Here is a 20,438-nt window from a genome sequence, read left to right on the forward strand (position 1 = left end):
AAATGTGATTTAATTATACTAATCGAATTAAACAGATGAATTGTGCATAGAATTTAAGTTATTTTATTATCAGAATATTAAAAGAAAGTAAAATTACCTCTTATGTACAGAGAATATGATTTAGCAAATGCCTTGACATATTGTACTTCTTGTTCTGTATTAACATTAACACTATAAAATAGACATAATGTACAGCTATATACTCTATCACAATACAGTTCATATGTTTGGTCCAGTGCTTCCAGATGCCTTGGACAACACTCATTGAGGTTTACATTTATTACTAAATTCACTGTATTTGGACAAATGATATAACACAACTTTATAGGCAAGTCCCCATCCATAACATAAAAATAAAGAAAATAATTCTTAGTGGCATGTCATTTGCTCTCCAATGTATTACCAAACTCATTGGCTGGTCCATTTATAGGCATTGTGGTATGTTGTTCATGGTCACATTCAGGAGCTATCCAGCTTCAATTAAATGTATTATTTGTAAAGAAACACACATTTAACCAGGAATTCATTCACTCTACAGACACTAGTCTAGGCATGCCCTTGTACACCATCCATACAGCACAAATCGCTCTCCAGAGTTACACCTCACATTTTCTATTTTAAACTATACTGTTTAGGATACCTGTCCTTATTGGACTTAAGTCATGATTATTTATCAGGTAAACATCTCTTCCCTTATGACCCTTCCCTGTGTTCTTGAAGGCTATGTACCAAAGACACGTTTTTGGAGATCCTTGGGTTGAATCTGTACAGTTATAGTGGAAGGTTTAGAATTGCTGCAGCGCAGGTTCTGTCACGCTACGTTTTCATACCTGGCAACCCGTGTACCTGACAGGAGCAGTCCATGTTTGTTTGTTTATCCTTATTTTGGGGTGGGGGTGGGGGGGAGGAGGGAGGGGGGGGGGTAGGATTAGCTACCCCTATTCAGTCTTCTTAGGTATAGACAAGTTTGACGCTGAGAGACTAGGGCTTGTCATAAGGGGCAGTCAGTACACGTCGACGGAGCTCAACTGGGGGCGAAGACCACCTCGTACTCGTTGAGGATGAGCTCCACGATCTGGTTCTGGAACACCATGTGGATGGTGATGTTGCCCGACTCCGTCTGGGGCCGGAGCAGCGTGGGCCCGAATACGATGGCCAAGCTCTGGACCGACATCCGGTTCACCTCGCCGTACTCCGCGACCCTGGAGGAGAGGAGGAGGGAGAGGAGGGCAGGAGGAGGGAGGAGAGGGGAGGGAGAGAGGAGGAGGGAGTGGAGGAGAGGGAGAGAGGAGGAGGGAGAGGAGGGGAGGGAGAGAGGAAGGCGTTGAGTCGTCATTCACTTTAAGGTCATCACAAACCGGCACAAACATCAATTTCATTGATTAAAAAATCTGAGTGTGGTTCTTGAGGGTCTGGGTTGGTTGGGCACATTTCTATGGGCGTACGTGAGGCCCTCTGTGATGTTGCTTGTGAAAAGGGCCACACAAATACGATTTCATTTTTGACCCGTGCTAACAGGAAGTACTCACTTGCGGAGGTGTTTGAAAAGGTGCTCCATGGTGTCGTGGTTGGGCAGAGGAAGGGACCGAACCAGATCCTTCATGTACGACACCTTCTGTTTATAGTCAGAGATTTCTACCGGATGAAAACCACACACACACGTGTTAATCCCTGATTTGATCACCCTAACCCCCGAACCCTAACTTACAACAGGTGACAACACAACACAACAGATTGTGACGATTCAGGGCTGTCCACTCTCTCTGATTATGAGGACATGATATGATGCTGGCCTTCTCTTATGAGGTGACGATGCCGGGGGACAGGAGAGGGCTAAGCTAGGGTCAGAGGTCAGGAGTCAGGGGTCAAAGGCGAGGGTGCTGAGACCACCGTTGTTCAGCCACGTGGGGCCCCACACTTACTGATGGCAGCGATGAACCTGTCGAAGAAGTTGTAGGGAAAGAGGGGCTCGGGCATCTCTCTGAGGAACAGCTTGAGGGCGCCCGCGATCACGTGGATCTCCTCCCACTGACCGTCCTCCAGGTCCAAGTCCTCCTCTGGGGGGGGGGACAGAAAGAGGGGAGAGAAGAAGAAGATGGAGGACAGGATCAGAGAAACAGACGAGAGAGAGAGAGGGAGAGGGAGAGAGAGGGAGAGGGAGAGGGAGAGAGAGAGAGACGGAGAGAGAGAGAGAGACGGAGAGAGAGGGGGTGAGACGGAGAGAGAGGGAGAGAGAGACAGAGAGAGAGAGAGGGAGAGAGAGAGAGGGAGAGAGGGAGAGAGAGACGGAGAGAGAGGGAGAGAGAGAGAGAGAGAGAGAGAGAGAGGGAGAGAGAGAGAGAGGGAGAGAGAGACGGAGAGAGAGGGAGAGAGAGGGAGAGAGAGACAGAGAGAGACGGAGAGAGAGACAAAGGAAGGAGAGAGAGAGACGGAGATAGAGAGAGACGGAGAGAAGGAGAGAGAGAGACGGAGAGAGAGAAAGAGAGAGACGGAGAGAGAGAAAGAGAGAGATGGAGAGAGAAAGAGAGAGACGTAGAGAGAGAAAGAGAGAGAGAGACGGAGAGAGAGAAAGAGAGAGAGACGGAGAGAGAGAGAGGGAGAGAGAGACGGAGAGAGAGGGAGAGAGAGAGAGAGAGAGAAAGAGAGGGAGAGCGAGAGGGAGAGAGAATGAGACAAGGTGAAGGAGACAGAAGGAGTCAGGGACAGATGGAGCAGCGAAAGCGTGAAATGGAAAGCAAGCGGAAGGTGGGAGGAAGAAGAGGAGGGGGTTGATCACTTCGCAAGATGTCCTGACTGTAAATCAACCATCCCCCCTCCCCCACACACACACACCCACACACACACACACAGTCTCGAGTGGCGCACCACCGTACCGTGATCTGCTTTGTGTCGAAGCCTCTGGATGACTGCCAGGTTCCCACTGACCCTGTAGATCCCATCTATGTCCAGACCTGCGGGGGGGCAGCTCAGCGGTTACCTTCCCCTCCAACACTCGGCTCCAAACACACCCATACACTCCAAATCATCTTGATCCTCGATCACAAGTGTGTGTGTGTGTGTGTACCTCTCCTCTCCACCGCTTTGATGCACTTCTCAACAAACTTGGGGACGGTTGTGTTTTCCCTGTGACACAGGGTGTCCAGGTGACAGCCGAACACACTATCTGGGAGGATGACAGACAGGATGGGGCCTCAGCTGGAAGATTTCTCACACAGAAAAGCTGCCGCCACAACATGAATCAACTATTTTCACCCGAACACTCTTTAAATATCGTCCCTCAGTTTAGCTGTAGACACGCGTTTCATCGGCTGAAACAAATCCACCATGACCGTCCACATCACGTTGATGAGGAGAGCATAACGACCACAGTACGAAGGCAGAGGAGGGGCGTCAGAACCGTCGCTTCCGGGACGAACCTATTATGTAGCCCTTCTCCTTGACGGACTGCAGGGTGGGTCTCCTCTGCAGGAACTTGCGCAGCTTGGTCCGGACGCGCCCCTGCTCCGAGTCTGCGGGGCTGCTGGACCCGACTTTGGTGGCTGGAGGGGTGAGGAAAGAGAGAGGCGGAGACGGACGGCGTTACGGCTCCGGGGACTAGAGTCACGTCAAATACATACACGCCTGTACGGCTCTGCGCTTCGAGGTCGAGTTAATGATCTTGCGGCTACGGTGCGGAGACGTACAGGCCCTCTTCCTGTCCTTCTCGTCTCTGTCGGACGGTTGTGGGGACTTCTCCATGGGTTCCGGCTCTTCCTCCTCCGACAGAAGGTCCTGCTCCTGGGGAGGAGGAGGAGGAGGAAGAGGAGAAGGAGGGGGAGGAAGAGGAGGAGAAAGAGTAGGAGGAAGAGGAGGAGGAGGAGGAGGAGGAGGAGGAGGAGGAAGAGGAGAAGGAGGGGGAGGAAGAGGAGGAGAAAGAGTAGGAGGAAGAGGAAGAGATGGAGGAAAAGTAGGGAGAGGAGGAGTTAGGGAGATGTTACTCCAGCTGCAACTTGGTCAGAAAAGCCATGGTGCTGAGTCAGACTAGCTAAAGCCTGCTAAGTCAGACTAGTTAAAGCCTGCTGAGATCAGCTGGTGGGGTCGTGAGCAGACCTTCTTCTGGGGCTTGTGGTCCGCTGCCTCTGGGATGGTCCTAAGCTGTCGGATACTCTCCTGGATGACCTTGAACCAGTCCCAGATGATGCTCTCTGTGTCGTACTGGACCAGGTATTCACAGCCGTGGCGTGTCTTCAGCTGAAGAAGGAACACAAGCACGCACACACTGTAACAATAAGAGATGTGTCTGTGATGAACAAATCAAATGATTGCACTTGTGCAACCCCAGCCCTCCACCCCCCAGCCCTCCACCCCCCAGCCCTACACCCCCCAGCCCTCCACACCCCAGCCCTCCACCCCCCAGCCCTCCACACCCCAGCCCTCCACACCCCAGCCCTCCACCCCCCAGCCCTCCACACCCCAGCCCTCCACCCCCCAGCCCTCCACACCCCAGCCCTCCACACCCCAGCCCTACACCCCCCAGCCCTCCACACCCCAGCCCTCCACCCCTCCACACCCCAGCCCTACACCCCCCAGCCCTCCACCACCCAGCCCTCCACCCCTACACACCCCAGCCCTCCACCCCCCAGCCCTCCACACCCCAGCCCTCCACACCCCAGCCCTCCACCCCCCAGCCCTCCACACCCCAGCCCTCCACCCCCCACCCCTCCACACCCCAGCCCTCCACCCCCCAGCCCTCCACCCCCCAGCCCTCCACACCCCAGCCCTCCACCCCCCAGCCCTCCACCCCCCAGCCCTCCACACCCCAGCCCTACACCCCCCAGCCCTCCACACCCCAGCCCTCCACCCCTCCACACCCCAGCCCTACACCCCCCAGCCCTCCACCACCCAGCCCTCCACCCCTCCACCCCCCAGCCCTCCACCCCCCAGCCCTCCACACCCCAGCCCTCCACACCCCAGCCCTCCACCCCCCAGCCCTCCACACCCCAGCCCTCCACCCCCCACCCCTCCACACCCCAGCCCTCCACCCCCCAGCCCTCCACCCCCCAGCCCTCCACACCCCAGCCCTCCACCCCCCAGCCCTCCACAGCCCAGCCCTCCACCCCCCAGCCCTCCACACCCCAGCCCTCCACCCCCCAGCCCTCCACACCCCAGCCCTCCACCCCCCAGCCCTACACCCCCCAGCCCTCCACCCCCCAGCAGGCTTCAAGACCCCAGGCCCTCGTACCTCCACAACGTGCTTCTTGCTGGACTTGTCCTTGGAGGCCCAGGCCAGACTGGCTCCTCGGAGCTCCACCGTGTGCTCTGGCACAATCTGGTTGGATTTGTTCTGGAGAAACAGGACGACCCCGAACACTGTTATAAAACTGTCAGAGACTGAGCCCTCAGCCGCATATAACACAACTAAACTCAACTGAACTTTGCAAGAATGGGTTTGTCTCATGGTGACCTTTACTATTAATAACCACAATAACACTTTTTATTTATTATCTGCTTTTCTTTTAGTCTAAGGGCCACATGCACTATTGTCTAGTCTCCAGTGTGTGTGAGGAGAGGGGAGGGGGGGTACTTACAGAGTTGCTTGTGGGGGCAGATTTGGGATCTCTGTGGAAAGTGAGGATTCCTCCATGCAGCACAGTCCAAGACTGACCCCAGTTCTTCCTGTGGAGGAGACCATGGAGAGAAGGATTCAGGCCTACAACTCTCCACAGAGGAACCATGGGAAAATTACCGTTTTCTGGGCGAATGGCCGTTATCCACTTGGGTGGCCAGGTGGACGTTCAGCCGTTATCCTAACCTGAGTCTTTTCCCGTGGTCGGCAACTTTGGTTTTGTTCAGGATCCCTGCTTTCTCCAGCAGGTGGCTCTACAAGACGACAGACGCACAGTTCAGCTCAGTTGGAACGAGTCGGCAAATGTATTTCAGATCATGCCGACCGAGCGCTTTTGAGTACCGTTGAGGTAGGAAAAGTGCTACGCAAATGCAGGATCCCACTGCAGAATCCCACCGGCTGCAGTCGAGGAAGTACACCCACGTCACAAGCAACATCCCAGCACAGGAGTTAGTATCCATTGCCTTCGCTTATCTCAGCTCCGCCAAGTGAACAGCCATTTGGCTGACTTTCAGGTCACTTTGAATTCCTGAGTTATGACTCTTGCACCAGGCAAGCCTTGAAATATGACTCAGGTATCAACATGGGTGTGGTCCGTGCGTGCGTGTGTGTTATACATGCCTGGGAGTGTGCCTTGCCAATTCATGGAGTTCTAATATGTTTGACTTTCCTGAATCGATTGCCTATAAAACTACAACAAACCCGAACCTTTGACCATACCTAGTTATTACCCTCAGACTGGTGTTGAGGGCAAGATGTATCTAAAACATCTAAGAGGGTCTGCTGTCTGACTGCAACACAATACAACCAAAGTCGGGTGTATTCTACAGTGCGTGTAACAGCAGAGCTCTTTGTTTAACGACCTTGTCCACTAGGGGGAGTCTCATCAACGCTCAACAATTAGCGGCATTTTCGAATCAGCCCGCAAACTCAGTGTTGCTGGGGCCATGCAAAGAAAACTCCTACCAACATGTCGACGTCAACCCATTTCTGACGCTGAGCACGCTGTTAGGAGAAAGCAAGGCGAGTAGTTCACCCTTATCCCGACACCGCTGTAGCAAGCCCATGACAGACTGACGTTGTTAGCGAACCTTCTCACAGAAGGTTAGTTCCATCATCATCAGCAGCACACCCACACACCACCCAGAGCCATGGTCTCTCTGGCCCACTACCCACAATGCATCTAGCAGGCCTCCCCCGCCCCCAGAACCTACGTGGAGGAGAGGGGTCGAGACGTGCGACGACAGTCTCCTCCGCAGTTTCAAAGGATCGGCCTTTTCGAAAGGAAAACACGGCAGGTCTCATTGTTTAGGCCGTGTGATGTACATGGTAGGGGCGTGCGGGCTCTGTGTCATGTGTGTGGTGGGGCGTGGAGAGGCCCGAGGGGGGCCTGGTGTCGGGTTCTGCTAGTACGTACGGATGCAGGGTTCTCCGGGGAGTTCACAGAGCTGGCGTCGCTGAAGTCCGACACATTCCGCTTATGTGTCGGGAAGAACTTCTGAAACGAGACAAAGAAAATGAAACGGGTCAATCCGTTGTATGTTTATAGCAAAGCATAATGTAAGTTCATTCCTCAAATAGACCACGGTCAACCCGAAGGTAGATTCCTTATTATTTTTACTGGACAGGTTCAAAGAAAACCATTCGGAAAAAAGTCCTCTGCCAACTGAGTTCACTTTCGGGCAGCTCTGTTCTAGAACTCTACTCCAAACCCACAGAGTGATTGTATCCTCTTAATCCCCCTCTTTCCCACAGTGGTTCCTCCCATGTGGACACAGTGTGTGACCTCTAGAGAGGAAGACAAAGAGGCAGGTGTTTCCACAGCCTGGATGAGGGGGGAATGACATCACTTCACGTCATAAGAGCATTAGTGAGGTTCTGAAGGCCAGATATGTCTGCCTGAGACCAGTCCCCAGTCCAGTTGGTCGGTTTGAACAGATACAAACTGGGGTATTCCTGAACAGACCCTGGTATGGCTGTCATACAAAACCCCCACTAACGATTGTCTTTTTTTTAAATGTTGTATCTATTTATCTTTTTCTTTATTGAATATTCAAAACATACAATATGTTTCCAGTGAAGCCGCTCGACAACTACATCCTAATCATACAACCGATTCCGATTCAGTGCGGCCCACATAAGCGCCCGTCGCACAATCGTAGTTATTGACGCGCCGCAAAACGCCCGCATTACAAATGGTGCGGTCCCGGCGAACCCCTCATCCTGACGTCCCCGTCCCTCATTTCTCTCACCGTATCCTCGTACGGAGGGCCATACTGCGTGGGCCCCACCAGGATGGTGTGTCTCCAGTTCTTGTGGAGCAGCGGGACATCCGGTTCCAGTCCGTTCCCCACGCGGAGCTGGCCGGGGACTGCCAGGCACTGGGAGGGGACAGGGGCACCTCTTACTGAAGGCTGCGTTTCCTTGTGAAGAGGGTTTGTGGAAAAACAAGATGTTCGGCATTTGTTTTTACGGCCCATTCGTCTGACTCACTCCGTCTCTCATTCACTCCCTTTGTCTCTCTCTCTCTCTCTCTCTTTGTCTCTCTCTCTCTCTCTCTCTCTCTCTCTCTCTCTGTCTCTCTCTGTCTTTCTCTATCATCCATGCATTCTCTGGTTCATTCACCACAGTGTCAGAAGCACACGCTTGTACCTCCGGAAGGTTCCACTGTGACCTGGATCCACCTCTCAAATAATAGTAAGTCTTGCCTTTTTCATCCTCCGACCTGATCCACTGGACACACACACACACAAGCTAGTTACAATGCTGCATCAAGCGCCACAGCCGTCCCAACAGGGACACGACCCGAACAAATCGTTTATACGTGACCAAAAACCTTTGTTTAGGATTTCAATGCTAAACATCCTACAACTACAGTCTGTCAAGTCCTTACCTGCTCCTGGGTGCGTTCGCAGGTGTACAGGGTCCTACCATCGTGCTCTATGGTGCGGGTCCAGCCTGCTGGGGCGCTTACGTCCAGGCTGGCCCGGGGGATGACTGGACGCATGCCCGGAACGGGCGCCGGGTCTCTGGGGTGGACGGAGGGGGGCTTGAACGGCCCTCCAGTCACCTCTGTGGGGTAGTCCTCCTCTGGGAGAGGGGGCTGGAGGCGACAGCAATGGAGAGTCACGTGAGGGGAGAACATGTTTCTGTCCTCTGTAACTTGTTGAGGCACCGTCAAACAGTGACTGCTGTTCCTTGAATAGCTTACCGGCCCTTCGCATAACTTCCTTTCCTCAGCTGCGCTCTCGGAGCCCGGAGAGGAGGGGGTGGTGGGTTCCGGCGCAGCCCAGGATGTGGCTCCCGAAGTGGGGTTGTAGTAGTAGTGTCTCCCGGAGGTCTCATCCAGGAGCTGCTCCCAGCTGGAGCTCTGCGAGGAAGCGGAGGAGGGGACCGGGGATAGGGCCGGGGAGAGGGCCGGAGAGAGGGCCGGAGAGAGGGCCGGGGAGAGGGCCGGGGAGAGGGCCGGGGAGGGACCCAGCAGCACTTCTCTGTCCCTGGGGAGGTCCATCTCCATGGAGAAGAGGGCTGGGGGGCTGAGGGGGGAGGCCCAGGAGGTCTTCCCCGTGGCTGGGTGGTAGTAGAACTCCTTCCCGCTGTCCTGGTCAGTGTGAACCTGCCATCCCTCCTGCTGACCCTGGGAGGAGGCGGGGCTCGCTGCCCTAGGGGAGGAGATGCAGGAGGAGGGGGCGGGGCCGGGGATGGGAAGGGGGGTGGCGGGCAGCACTGTGGGAGGCTGTGGGATGTTCTTCTTCAGGTCTGTGACGTTGGCGTAAACAGCGGTGTTGGGGTTAGCATTCTCCACCTGTACAAGAGAGGGGTCAGATAGAAGTCAGGTAGAAGCCCAGACCCGGTGAGACAGAGGAGGGCTGTTGAAAGGAGTTTGCTAAACTGGATTCTAACAGCGAACACAAGAACGATTGAATTGTCCTAAAAAAGGATCGCTTTAACAAGACGACGTTTCAAAAGCGAAACAGTCGTACTTCGTCTCGCTCTCTGTACCACAGATGGGCCTTGTTCCATGGAGAGTGTGTGAGACTGGAGACGACAGCTGGTACCTGGGCTCCGTCACCCCCATTGTGCGAGCCATCACTCTGGTCCACAGCCCCTCCCACTCTGACCCCACAGCCCTGCCCACTCTGACCCCACAGCCCTGCACACTCTGACCCCACAGCCCCGCCCACTCTGACCCACAGCCCCGCCCACTCTGACCCCACAGCCCATCCCTATGCCCTATGGCTCCTCCCACTTTGACCCACAGCCCCGCCCACTCTGACCCCACAGCCCATCCCACTGCCCTATGGCTCCTCCCACTCTGGCCCACAGCTCCTCCCACTCTGCAGTGGCACCAGGGGGCCCATTAACCCTGACAGGGAAACCCGACCTCCTCAGGGAACTCTGGGAGAAGCATCAGCGGGACAAAGGACAGAGGTAGAGAGTCCTATTTCTTCTCTTCCCTCTTCACCCCTCCTGCCCTCTCCCTTGCTCTCTCCCTCTCTCTCTCTCTCTCTCTCTCTCTCTCTCTACTCTTCACCCCTCCTGCCCTCTCCCTTGCTCTCTCCCTCTCTCTCTCTCTCTCTCTCTCTCTCTCTCTCTCTCTCTCTCTCTCTCTCTCTCTCTCTCTCTCTCTCTCTCTCTCTCTCTCTCTCTCTCTCTCTCTCTCTCTCTCTCTCTACTCTTCCCTCTCTCTGCACCTCTCCGCCTCTTAGGCAACAAAGACCGTTGAATCGAATATCTCTCCCTGAGCACTTTGACAGCGAGAGGCACCAACACCGAATCCACCGCAGAGTGGCCGTCTCACTGTTCCCCTGGCCTCTGAAGACGTCAGCGGGTGAACAGTAGAGACAACGCGGAAGACACAACAACTGGATTTTTCCAACTCTGACTGCCTGTCGTTTAGCAGCCGTGCTGGAAAGTGTTCCCTTGTCAGACAATCTGCAGCAGAAGTGGGCCTGTCTCACTAATGGTTATCCAAAGCTCAGAGTGCATCTCTGGGGAGAGGAAGTGAGCTGCAGCAAAACATCCCAACTTGAAACCCTCGACATTTTCACTAAGTGAGGACGGAGATATCCCTGTGGCCAACGGCCTTCTCACACTGCAGTGAGCTGTAGAGAAACGCACGCAACTCGCGAAACAAGCAAGAATCGCATTTGACTCAGACGTTTTCTAACCCCACGAGATTGTGCCAGCATGCTTAATTAAGCTATAAGGCAAAGCAGCAAACCAAAGCCTTGTTTCAGTAAAACAGCAGGCGAGGAGGGAATGACGCTGATCTAGGCTATTAAACAACAGTTAGATCCAACCAAGTAATTTGATTGGACAAGAGGCATTCCACGAGTGCTGATAATTGGCTATTGCAGCACTGGAACTTTTAACTAGACGTGATTCACCCTTCTTGCATTAACGACCGTTATCTATCTAAAGTTATACTGTAACAAACTTCGCAAACTAAGATCAACATGAACATTTAGAGGAAATGTAGAGGATACAAAGTAACTTCCCTCCGGTAACGTGTAGTTCAACCTATACAAAGTTGCAATCAGTAGTTGCTTTTGTATAGGATTTTTTTGTTGTTGCTTGGCAACAGTCAGAGTTGCAGAACTATTTTGGCAGGGCCAAATAAATCCAAATCTTGTCGCTTTAAATAATAAACGTTTATTTTCAGAAATACATTTACATTTAGTCATTTAGCAGACGCTCTTATCCAGAGCGACTTACAGTAAGTACAGGGACATTCCACCTGAGGCAAGTAGGGTGAAGTGCCTTGCCCAAGGACACAACGTCGTTTTGCACAGCCGGGAATCGAACCAACAACCTTATGATTAATAGCCCGACTCCCTAACCGCTCAGCCATCTGACCCCAAATACCACACACCCTGTCGTGTGATTGAACTGACACACAGCCCCAGTAGTGGACGTACCTGGCGCACATGGACAATGCTCCTCAGCTTGTACCTGAAGCTACAGAAAGCTCTGAGGATCAAGTCACTCATGGTCCTTTCCAAAACACCAAACATTCAAGCTGTACTGCCAGATACAGAATGCTTGATCTTTTCAGAGGAACACTTTCAGACTTGATTCAAAAGCAGAAGTGAGTTAGCTAGCGAACAACATGAGTAGCCCTTTTTCAGACCAGACCAAGCGTCAGTTCCCCCTTCGCCAGAGGATGGGAGTTTACCTTACATTTCAAATAAATGATGAGAGATTGGGGAACTGCAAGATGTATCCCAAACACAACTTGGGGAAAGATTTGCAGATTAGTCTGGCACTGGAAGAGGACCTCCCCACAGAAATAGTTAAATGCAGACACACTCCCTTCTGACTTAGACATACAAAGCCAGACATATACACACACCCCCACACAAATACACACAAACACACATGCTAGACCCTTTACTTAGTGGAGGCTTTCATCCAACTGTCATTTCCTCTCGTGAAGAACCAATGAAGTTTACATCTTAAACAAACAAGTGGGTTGTTTGTGTACAACTCTTGACATCCTTCAACCAAGATAGTATACACACACACACAGATACAATTCAGGTGTATGTAAAAATAAGAATACTTTAAAACACACACGTATTTAGTCATATAGGACTAGCCTACACAGTCTGCCTAAAGCAAACAGCATCTAGTTTTGAATTACATGAAAACCAGTATTTCAAACCAGTATAGATGGTGAGACATATTAATACAGGAGACTGCATGGACAGAGGCTGTGTATGACATCTATGACCTCGCAAACAGAACACACCAGAAAACCACTCCAAAGACTCTTCCAGGTACCAGACAATAATTGTTTTGTTATTCAAATAGAACCCGTGACACACCCTTAGCAGCAACCTGGCTTAGTAAGCCCCCGCCCTCACAACCGCCTCACAGAGCCGGCAGACACAGGGACAGCGAAACGAGACAGGACTTACAGTCCATGCCACCTAGCTGCTACCCAACACCACCTACGTCATTATGACTGTGTAAGGTGGGGTATAATAGCTGTTTGATGTCCTTACACTGTCCTCTAAATGCTCTGTGGCTCCTCCTGTTTGTGACTTGACCTGTGATCATCCAGGCTGCCACTGCAAACCAACTTGTGTTTGAGGTGTGCGAGCAGGGAATCAAAGAGAAAGGCTCGAGACTCCTAGGTTTCATTTTGTATCACCTGAGAAGTTCTGACAGTTATCACAATGCCTGGAGGTCATGCAGAGAAGCCCCATTTCTAAACAAACCTCGGGGGGAAATACAACTTCACAGAAACAGGTCCCATTCTCTACAGATAACGTCTGAGTGGGTAGTCAGTGTGAAGATAAGAGTTGGTGGAATCCTCAGATATGCAAGTTGCAGAGGACCGAGCAATCACACTGAAAGAGTGCTGCCTCTTCAAAGTGAATGGAGACAATCTCAGGAACTACCATGTTCAGGCACAGCAAGCTTACATAAATTTGCACCGGTCCTTGTGTCAACCCTATCTTGTTGAGTTGATATGCCCTGGCATATTATTGTCACAGGGGTGAAAGTGATAAACCACCCTTCACGTCTCACAATAGCCTTTCTGCTGGCTCTGTTAACCAGGACATAGTCAAGACTTATTTACTTTTTATCATGTGACCTCCTGTCAATGATTCATAGCTGACAAGAAATAGTCAAACTGGCATTCCATTCCCTTCCCGATGGTACAGCCTATTGACCCTCCATATCACTGCTTTCCTGATGCCCACAGTTTGTCTCACCAATGGAGGGACATGACCACATCTGTGATTAAATGGAGTGTGTTGTATTGTCTGAACAGAAAGCATTCAGGCTTGCTAGGAAGGTGGACTTGGGATGTGGTTACCGCTTAGCAGGAAGCGAGGACCAGACAGCTGACTGACAAAACACCACACGACGAAACTGACACATTTTACACCAAGTAACTCAGACATCCTTGTTAGTATGGGCAGAATCCACACATTCCATACCCAAAATACAACTATCTGTAGTTTTTCTTAAAACATATAATTGTGTGTGTGGCTGGGATACTAAACGGAGGGTCTGGATAGAGAAGAGAGACTGGATTCTGAATGAATGACTTTGTCCCGTATTGGCCAATCAGCATCCAACCTTTGTCTGGGGCATCCAGTGAAGACACTGCCAATTCATCTCACATTGATCAAAGTGGCAGTCAGAAGTGGTTTACGGCAACCTGCCCGGAGAAGTATGGATTATCTTTGGCCCATTAGGAATTCACATGCTATCTTGTCATTATCAGATAAGCATTTCAATCAGGATCATTAGTGGAATTTATTGATCTTATATCACTGATGTTGGTACTGCAAGAGTTACTACTGCTAAGCATTAATGTGCTCTTCTCATTAAATCATGACTAAGCTAAATGGTTCATGGAAGTGTAGGTTGTCAAATTTGCCTGTTGATACATAATCAACAGGGCAAAAGGCCAAAACACATTTTAAACTGATTGTCTCACATAGACTTCATTACAATGTCTGACGTGCATTATGAACCTCTACAAACATTACGAACGCAACCAAAATAATCCAGATGTTCTTTTTTTACCTGACATTCGGAATGGAAAGTTATTTGCAGTAGTACTCCGGTAGGTCAACAGTCAGGGCCGTTGTGAATCCCTTTTTTCTGTGTTCCTGCCTAGTTGTCAGTGTGTTCCCAGACTACCTCAGTTCTTCTCCTTCGCTGCCAGGTGCAGGTAAGCTAATGCCTTCCAGCAAGTCTCGGGGGAGTGGCTCAAAGTGTCAATGTTAACTCTTTCACGTCCAGTCTCTGAACGCTTCGTATAAAGTTTAAAGACGTTTTTGCATACACACAGGAGTTTTACATAGTCTTAATTACATTCAGTTGTCTCAGTACAGAAGAAGAGAAGAATGAAAAAAGAATTTACAAGTTCATTTTCTGTCTCTGTCTCTGTCTCTGTCTCTGTCTCTCTCTCTCTCTCTCTCTCTCTCTCTCTCTCTCACTTTCTCTTGCTCAATTTCTCTGTTGGGTTATGAAAATGCGTGCGTTTGTGTGTGTATGTGTGTGTACTTGTGTGCATGTGCATATATGTCTGTGAATGTGTGAGTGTGACTCCATGTGTCTGTTTGTGTGTGTGAATGTGTGACTGTGTGTCCATGCGTGTGTGAGTGTGTGTTCTCCAGTTGTTTGGGATAAAAGCAGTTGGGTTTGTGGTCCTACAGGAAAGGGCCCCTCCTTTGTTTAGTAAACCGCCCAGTAAACACCGCCCAGTGAACCAGGGGTGAAGGTGGTGGTCTCCGGCTCGCTGACTGATCGACTGCCTGGCAGAGGGTCTCACAGGGACCTATTTCCCCATCGTATGGTTACAGCACTGAACACACCTTAGTAACAGTATAATTACTTCAGAATTTGGGGTTGAATACCATTGGATTAAATACCATTCACCCTGCCCAAAGTATGCGTCGCTGTTTGGTATTCCTCAACAGCCCAATGTATCCAACCTGGCACCCCAAAAGCGTCTTAAAACAATATCCCGCTTTTTTGGTATTTTCCGTTGACGTGAAGCAACAGAGCAAAAAACGGAATGGTCGGAGCCACACAGTGTCCGTAGTGTGCCAAAGGCAGGGAGGCGGACAGCCACACAATGAGGGTGAAATCTTATCCTCTGTTATTGTACAGAAACTCAAGGAGCTCTTTTCAGACAGTGGCTCTTACTTAAAAACGCGTTTGTTGCTTTAACACGTCCTTCTGAAGTCCTGCAAAACAAATCAGGGTTCCAACATCGAAGTCGATGACTGTTTCTACTATTTCTGAACGCCGTCGCGCCGATTGGTTCAACGTTTCGTATTGAGACGTTTTCTACCACACCTCACTCTTCACAAGTGCTTCACCTCTCCAGCAGAAACCTGTTGTGTCTCGTCTTCTTGGCTTCTTTCAGGAAGTGTTAAGAGCCAATTAACATCCACAGAAGGCAGGTAGAGATGTAGGGAGGTCCAAAAAGGTAAAGGTTGTTTCCTGCAGCATGCGAGAAACATCTAGAACTAATGGTTGAGCTCAAACTAAACTGACCACGGAAAGAAAAACGTCGGCATATCTTACGACACAAAACGACCCATATCAAACACAATTATAATGACCACATAAAACGACAGGATCTTTGAACTTACCCAGAGTCTCTCTATCACAAGTTTCAGGTGTATTCCAGAGATTGGTAAACGACTTTCTGACTTGGCGCCTGTGCGAGAAGTCAAAGTTTTCTTCCTCTGCGCTCTGGGTAACGTGTGTGTAATTTTTGGAAGTATAATTGCATGTTTCCTGCATCACAACCCTAATGAACCATTCTGGCCCGATCGTCCGGATAGAGCGTGGCGCTCTGTTCCAGCTCTCCGAGGGAATGGCTCCACTAAGTGGACGGCTACTCCTTGCTTCACGATCACATCACAGGTGATATTGACGAGACCCTATAGTTTGTTTAGCGCACGCAGCTGCATTGTGGTGACGTGCTTTAGCTCAAGCGATGGGCCATGTTGACATGACTAACAATCACCTGTAGGTCTTTAATTAGACACGCCTACACACCACTCTACTCCCTCTCCTCAAAGACCAGACACACCTCTGGTGTCTTCTGGGTTTCTTCATGATTCCAACGTCTTGTTTTTCCCTGACCGTATTTCCATATTTGAGAGACTTTCGCCTTTATGTATTACACTTGAAGTGAAATAAAACCAGTTGACTTCATCAACTGTCGAAATAATCGCGCTCACGAAATACACGCCTCTTCTATTGCTTGAAAAAGATATTGTGGCCTTGCCAGTGTTTGATTTTCCTCTTCCTGGGCAGCTCTACACAACACTTCCTGTCCTGTGCTCACGGCCCAAACCAGCCCTCACATCCTCCGCTGCCGTAAGCCCAGCGGACCGGCCCTGGTATCTGACCCTCTCTCTTCCTCCGGGTGTCATTGGTCCCAACCGCCTGCCTGTGGCGTTATCTCTGCCACCCAAGCCTGCCTTTGGACCCGCAGCCTGGGCACTGCCCCCTGACAGCCTGGGCACTGCCCCCTGACAGCCTGGGCACTGCCCCCTGACAGCCTGGGCACTGCTCCCTGACAGCCTGGCCATGGCCCCCTGACAGCCTGGGCACTGCCCCTGACTGCCTGGGCACTGCCCCCTGACAGCCTGGGCACTGCCCCCTGACAGCCTGGCCATGGCCCCCTGACAGCCTGGGCACTGCCCCTGACTGCCTGGGCACTGCCCCCTGACAGCCTGGGCACTGCCCCCTGACAGCCTGGCCATGGCCCCCTGACAGCCTGGGCACTGCCCCCTGACTGCCTGGGCACTGCCCCCTGACAGCCTGGGCACTGCCCCCTGACAGCCTGGCCATGGCCCCCTGACAGCCTGGGCACTGCCCCCTGACAGCCTGGGCACTGCCCCCTGACAGCCTGGGCACTGCCCCCTGACTGCCTGGCCACTACCCCCTGACAGCCTGGGCACTGCCCCCTGACAGCCTGGCCACTGCCCCCTGACAGCCTGGCCACTGCCCCCTGACAGCCTGGGCACTGCCCCCTGACAGCCTGGCCACTGCCCCCTGACAGCCTGGCCACTGCCCCCTGACAGCCTGGGCACTGCCCCCTGACAGCCTGGCCACTGCCCCCTGACAGCCTGGCCACTGCCCCCTGACAGCCTGGGCACTGCTCCCTGACAGCCTGGGCACTGCTCCCTGACAGCCTGGGCACTGCCCCCTGACAGCCTGGGCACTGCCCCCTGACTGCCTGGGCACTGCCCCCTGACAGCCTGGGCACTGCCCCCTGACTGCCTGGCCACTACCCCCTGACAGCCTGGGCACTGCCCCCTGACAGCCTGGGCACTGCCCCCTGACAGCCTGGGCACTGCCCCCTGACAGCCTGGGCACTGCCCCCTGACTGACGCAAGCAGGCCGAAACTACACGGGCGCTGTGTGGGGATTTTGTCGACTAGACAGTGTGTGATGTCACAGATCAAGCTGGTCCCCAAGCATTGTGTTTCATGTCCTCACTTCCTCCCCTTCATTTCCTCTCTCCATCCTGGAAACAGAGTCCCACAGATCCCAGGGTATTTCCACAGGCGATCTCATTGGATGTCGTACAACTTTTTTTTCTGTCTGGACCTTTTAAAAAAGGTGAAATTCTCTTCCTGAACTCAAACATTTAGTTTAACATTAAAACTGCAGCCTACTATAATTTTATTGTAAATGAACAGAGTTCTAAAAGTCAGACACGATGAATCTATAAAATGAAAGGATTTTTTTTAATGTCTTTTTTATGTATAATCCACAAGATTTCCCGGCCAGTGGGACCCTGGGTAATCTTGTTTAGTCTTGCTGCTTTCCTCCCTGAGAAAAAGGATTGCAGACAGCGCCCCCTAGTGGCACCTTGGGTCACAAAACCTCAAACTACACCAGACTAGAGTGCCCGTGAACTCTGACCTTGAACAGACACCACACCCAGTGTCCCAACTATCTGCAGTGACAAGGTTTTCACTAGTATCTTTGTGTAGAAGGACTGAGTGTTTGTGTTTTTCATAGGCTCTGTTGAAAAGGGTCTCCCCTGCCAGTCCTACTTCCTGTGCAGGAAATATTATTGCAGAGCCACTCCCACAGTGTGAGTTCATATTTCGACTGTTTCAATGTCTAAGGATTGGGGATATGAACAGCATAGAGTTGTGACCTAGCATTCAGTTTGCCTAATCCAACATGTATTGTATACAGGGACGACCTGCCCCTGCCTAAAGAATATTAGCTGTTATCTCTTAGATATGACATGTAAACTATGCCCTCTGAACTACACCAGTGCCTTGTAAAGCCTTCTGTTTCCGATACATTGAAAACACATAATCAGTGACATTTATCTTACATGTGACAATACTTGAGGATTAATAAGAATAGGATTGTCTATATTAGCCACAGGAATTGTAGTCAGTGTGCGGAGCTGTTTTAACACAACAACAAGTATAAATCACTGGGTAAAATCCACCAATTGGAATAAACTTTCAGATTTTTACTGTCCAAGGGAGTGGTTACCTGTTTCTGTTGGGAAGGTACAGCAGCCGTGGCAACAGGGGAGGGTCCAATCACAGCAGGGGCACCAGGGGAGGGGCCAATCAAAGCAGGGGCACCAGGGGAGGGGCCAATCACAGCAGGGGCACCAGGGGAGAGGCCAATCACAGCAGGGGCACCAGGGGAGGGGCCAATCACAGCAGGGGCACCAGGGGAGGGGCCAATCACAGCAGGGGCAACATGGGAGGGGCCAATCACAGCGGGGGCGCCAGGGGTGGGGCCAATCACAGCGGGGGCGCCCGGGGCCTCAGGGGCGGCTGGAGGGCTTGTGTCCCTTATAGAAGACAGATCCAGGTTCAGGTCCATTATGGTTTCATAAATATTCTCCGAGTCCTCCTGCGATTCGTCCTTCAGATCTTCGCTCGACACCTCCTCCTCCTCAAGATCTTCCTCCAGCTCCAGAGGGGAGTCCGGTACTTCTGGGGATTTCCGCGTGACAACGGGCTGGGGGATGACAGGCGTTTCGACCGGTATGGCCTGGGTGGGTCTGTGGAGCGGGTCCGCCGGGCTGAAGCTAGGAACTCTGGGCTTCTGCTGCTCATCCACAGACAGAGTCTTGGAGGAGCCGAAGAGAGAGCCTGACTTCAGGCTCGTCCTCCTCTTGGCCAGGGCGCAGTCGTTGGCATGAGGCGAGGCCACGACCTCGGGGGTGACGGGAAGGTGAGGGTGAACGCCCGTCGGTTGTTCACCCGCACCCCCGCGTTTAAACGCGGGCGGCGGCGAGTCGTGGAAGTCCAGCGGGACCCCGAACGTGGACATGCGGTTCTCCGTCTTCCTGTATCTGCCAGGTGACCTCAGCCTGATCGTCACCTCATCGCCGGGCCGGCTGTCCTCGCCACGCTCCGGTACAGAGGGCCTCGGAACCGGGACCGGGACCAGAACCGGAACCGGGCCTGGCACCATGATCGTGTCTGGGGATGCCGGGTCGGCAAAGTCCAGAGGCGAGGGCAGCTTGGCGGGAAGCTCCTTGACGTACTTGGCGGGGATGTAGAAGGGCTTGGCCCGCTCGTCCTTGCGGACGTGCCACCAGTGGTCGTTGGTCTTGGCCAGGAGGAGGTAGCGTTCGTTGGGTTTGATGGACACCGGGGCGCCGTCGCGGCCCGTGTACTGGTACTCGAACTCCACCAGAACCAGACCCATGTCGCACCCCAAGGAGGTCATCGCTACGGCCACTCCAAGGGAGGGGGGGGGTTGACCTGCAGGTGTGGGCTTGGGGGGTGTGGTGGAGGGGTGGGAGGGGGGGGAGGGGCGAGGGGTGCGTTCAAGACTCAAACCGCCGTCCTCCTGGGCAGAGAAAAAAAAGAAACCAGTGGTTAAGAGAAAGCAGAAGGTACACAGCCACAAAACTTAGCAACAACACAACAATCCAACCACAGTTGCTATCAAAGAATCTTAAGACACACGGCGGAGGCAGCACATCCTGTGAGGCGTACGCATGACGCCGTGTACAGTGGCACACGTCGAGCTGGTTCGAGCTGTTGCAACGCCCTCCAAGTCCTCTGAATGCCACTGGGTAAACACAGCACATCTGACCATGGCCCCGGCCCACACCCACTGTCAACAGATCATATTTAACCTAATGTCCCCACAGGGATGCATTCCTCCGCCTGGTGACCCTCACACCAGCAAACGTGCCTGTGATCTCTCTGTGTGCCCTTCCGCCCCGCGGCCCATGTTCCCCAGATGCATGATATGAAAGCCTTGGATTGGTGAGCCACGCCAGGTGGGAGGTTCTAGTGTAGTCTAGGCTCCAATCGACTGGGTCGAGCTCAGTGCCATC

General features: G+C 52.3%; 1 protein-coding gene across 7 annotated transcripts; it reads right to left on the minus strand.

Annotated features, from left to right (window-relative positions):
- Positions 1 to 47: 47 nt before the first annotated feature.
- arhgap27l (Rho GTPase activating protein 27, like) lies at positions 48 to 19,853 on the minus strand. 7 transcript variants are annotated; one of them, XM_067233416.1, is made up of 18 exons: positions 18,623 to 19,853; positions 8,817 to 9,410; positions 8,499 to 8,708; positions 8,258 to 8,338; positions 7,858 to 7,986; positions 7,023 to 7,103; positions 6,820 to 6,879; positions 5,792 to 5,859; positions 5,568 to 5,655; positions 5,222 to 5,323; positions 4,090 to 4,230; positions 3,684 to 3,777; positions 3,417 to 3,539; positions 3,065 to 3,163; positions 2,874 to 2,951; positions 1,923 to 2,057; positions 1,530 to 1,635; positions 48 to 1,202 (listed from the first exon to the last, which is right to left on the minus strand). In XM_067233416.1, the coding sequence occupies exons 1-18, from the start codon at positions 19,817 to 19,819 to the stop codon at positions 1,025 to 1,027; spliced, it is 3,564 nt and encodes a 1,187-aa protein (XP_067089517.1). In that variant the 5' UTR covers positions 19,820 to 19,853; the 3' UTR covers positions 48 to 1,024. The 7 variants fall into 7 exon arrangements, 6 of the variants coding, with proteins under 6 accessions (XP_067089517.1, XP_067089516.1, XP_067089520.1 ...); XM_067233415.1 differs by having other exon boundaries at positions 7,858 to 8,028; XM_067233419.1 differs by lacking the exon at positions 7,858 to 7,986.
- Between the last annotated feature and the right edge of the window lie 585 nt (positions 19,854 to 20,438).

This window comes from Osmerus mordax, chromosome 3 (assembly GCF_038355195.1).
Source record: "Osmerus mordax isolate fOsmMor3 chromosome 3, fOsmMor3.pri, whole genome shotgun sequence".
Taxonomy (NCBI): Eukaryota; Metazoa; Chordata; class Actinopteri; order Osmeriformes; family Osmeridae; genus Osmerus; species Osmerus mordax.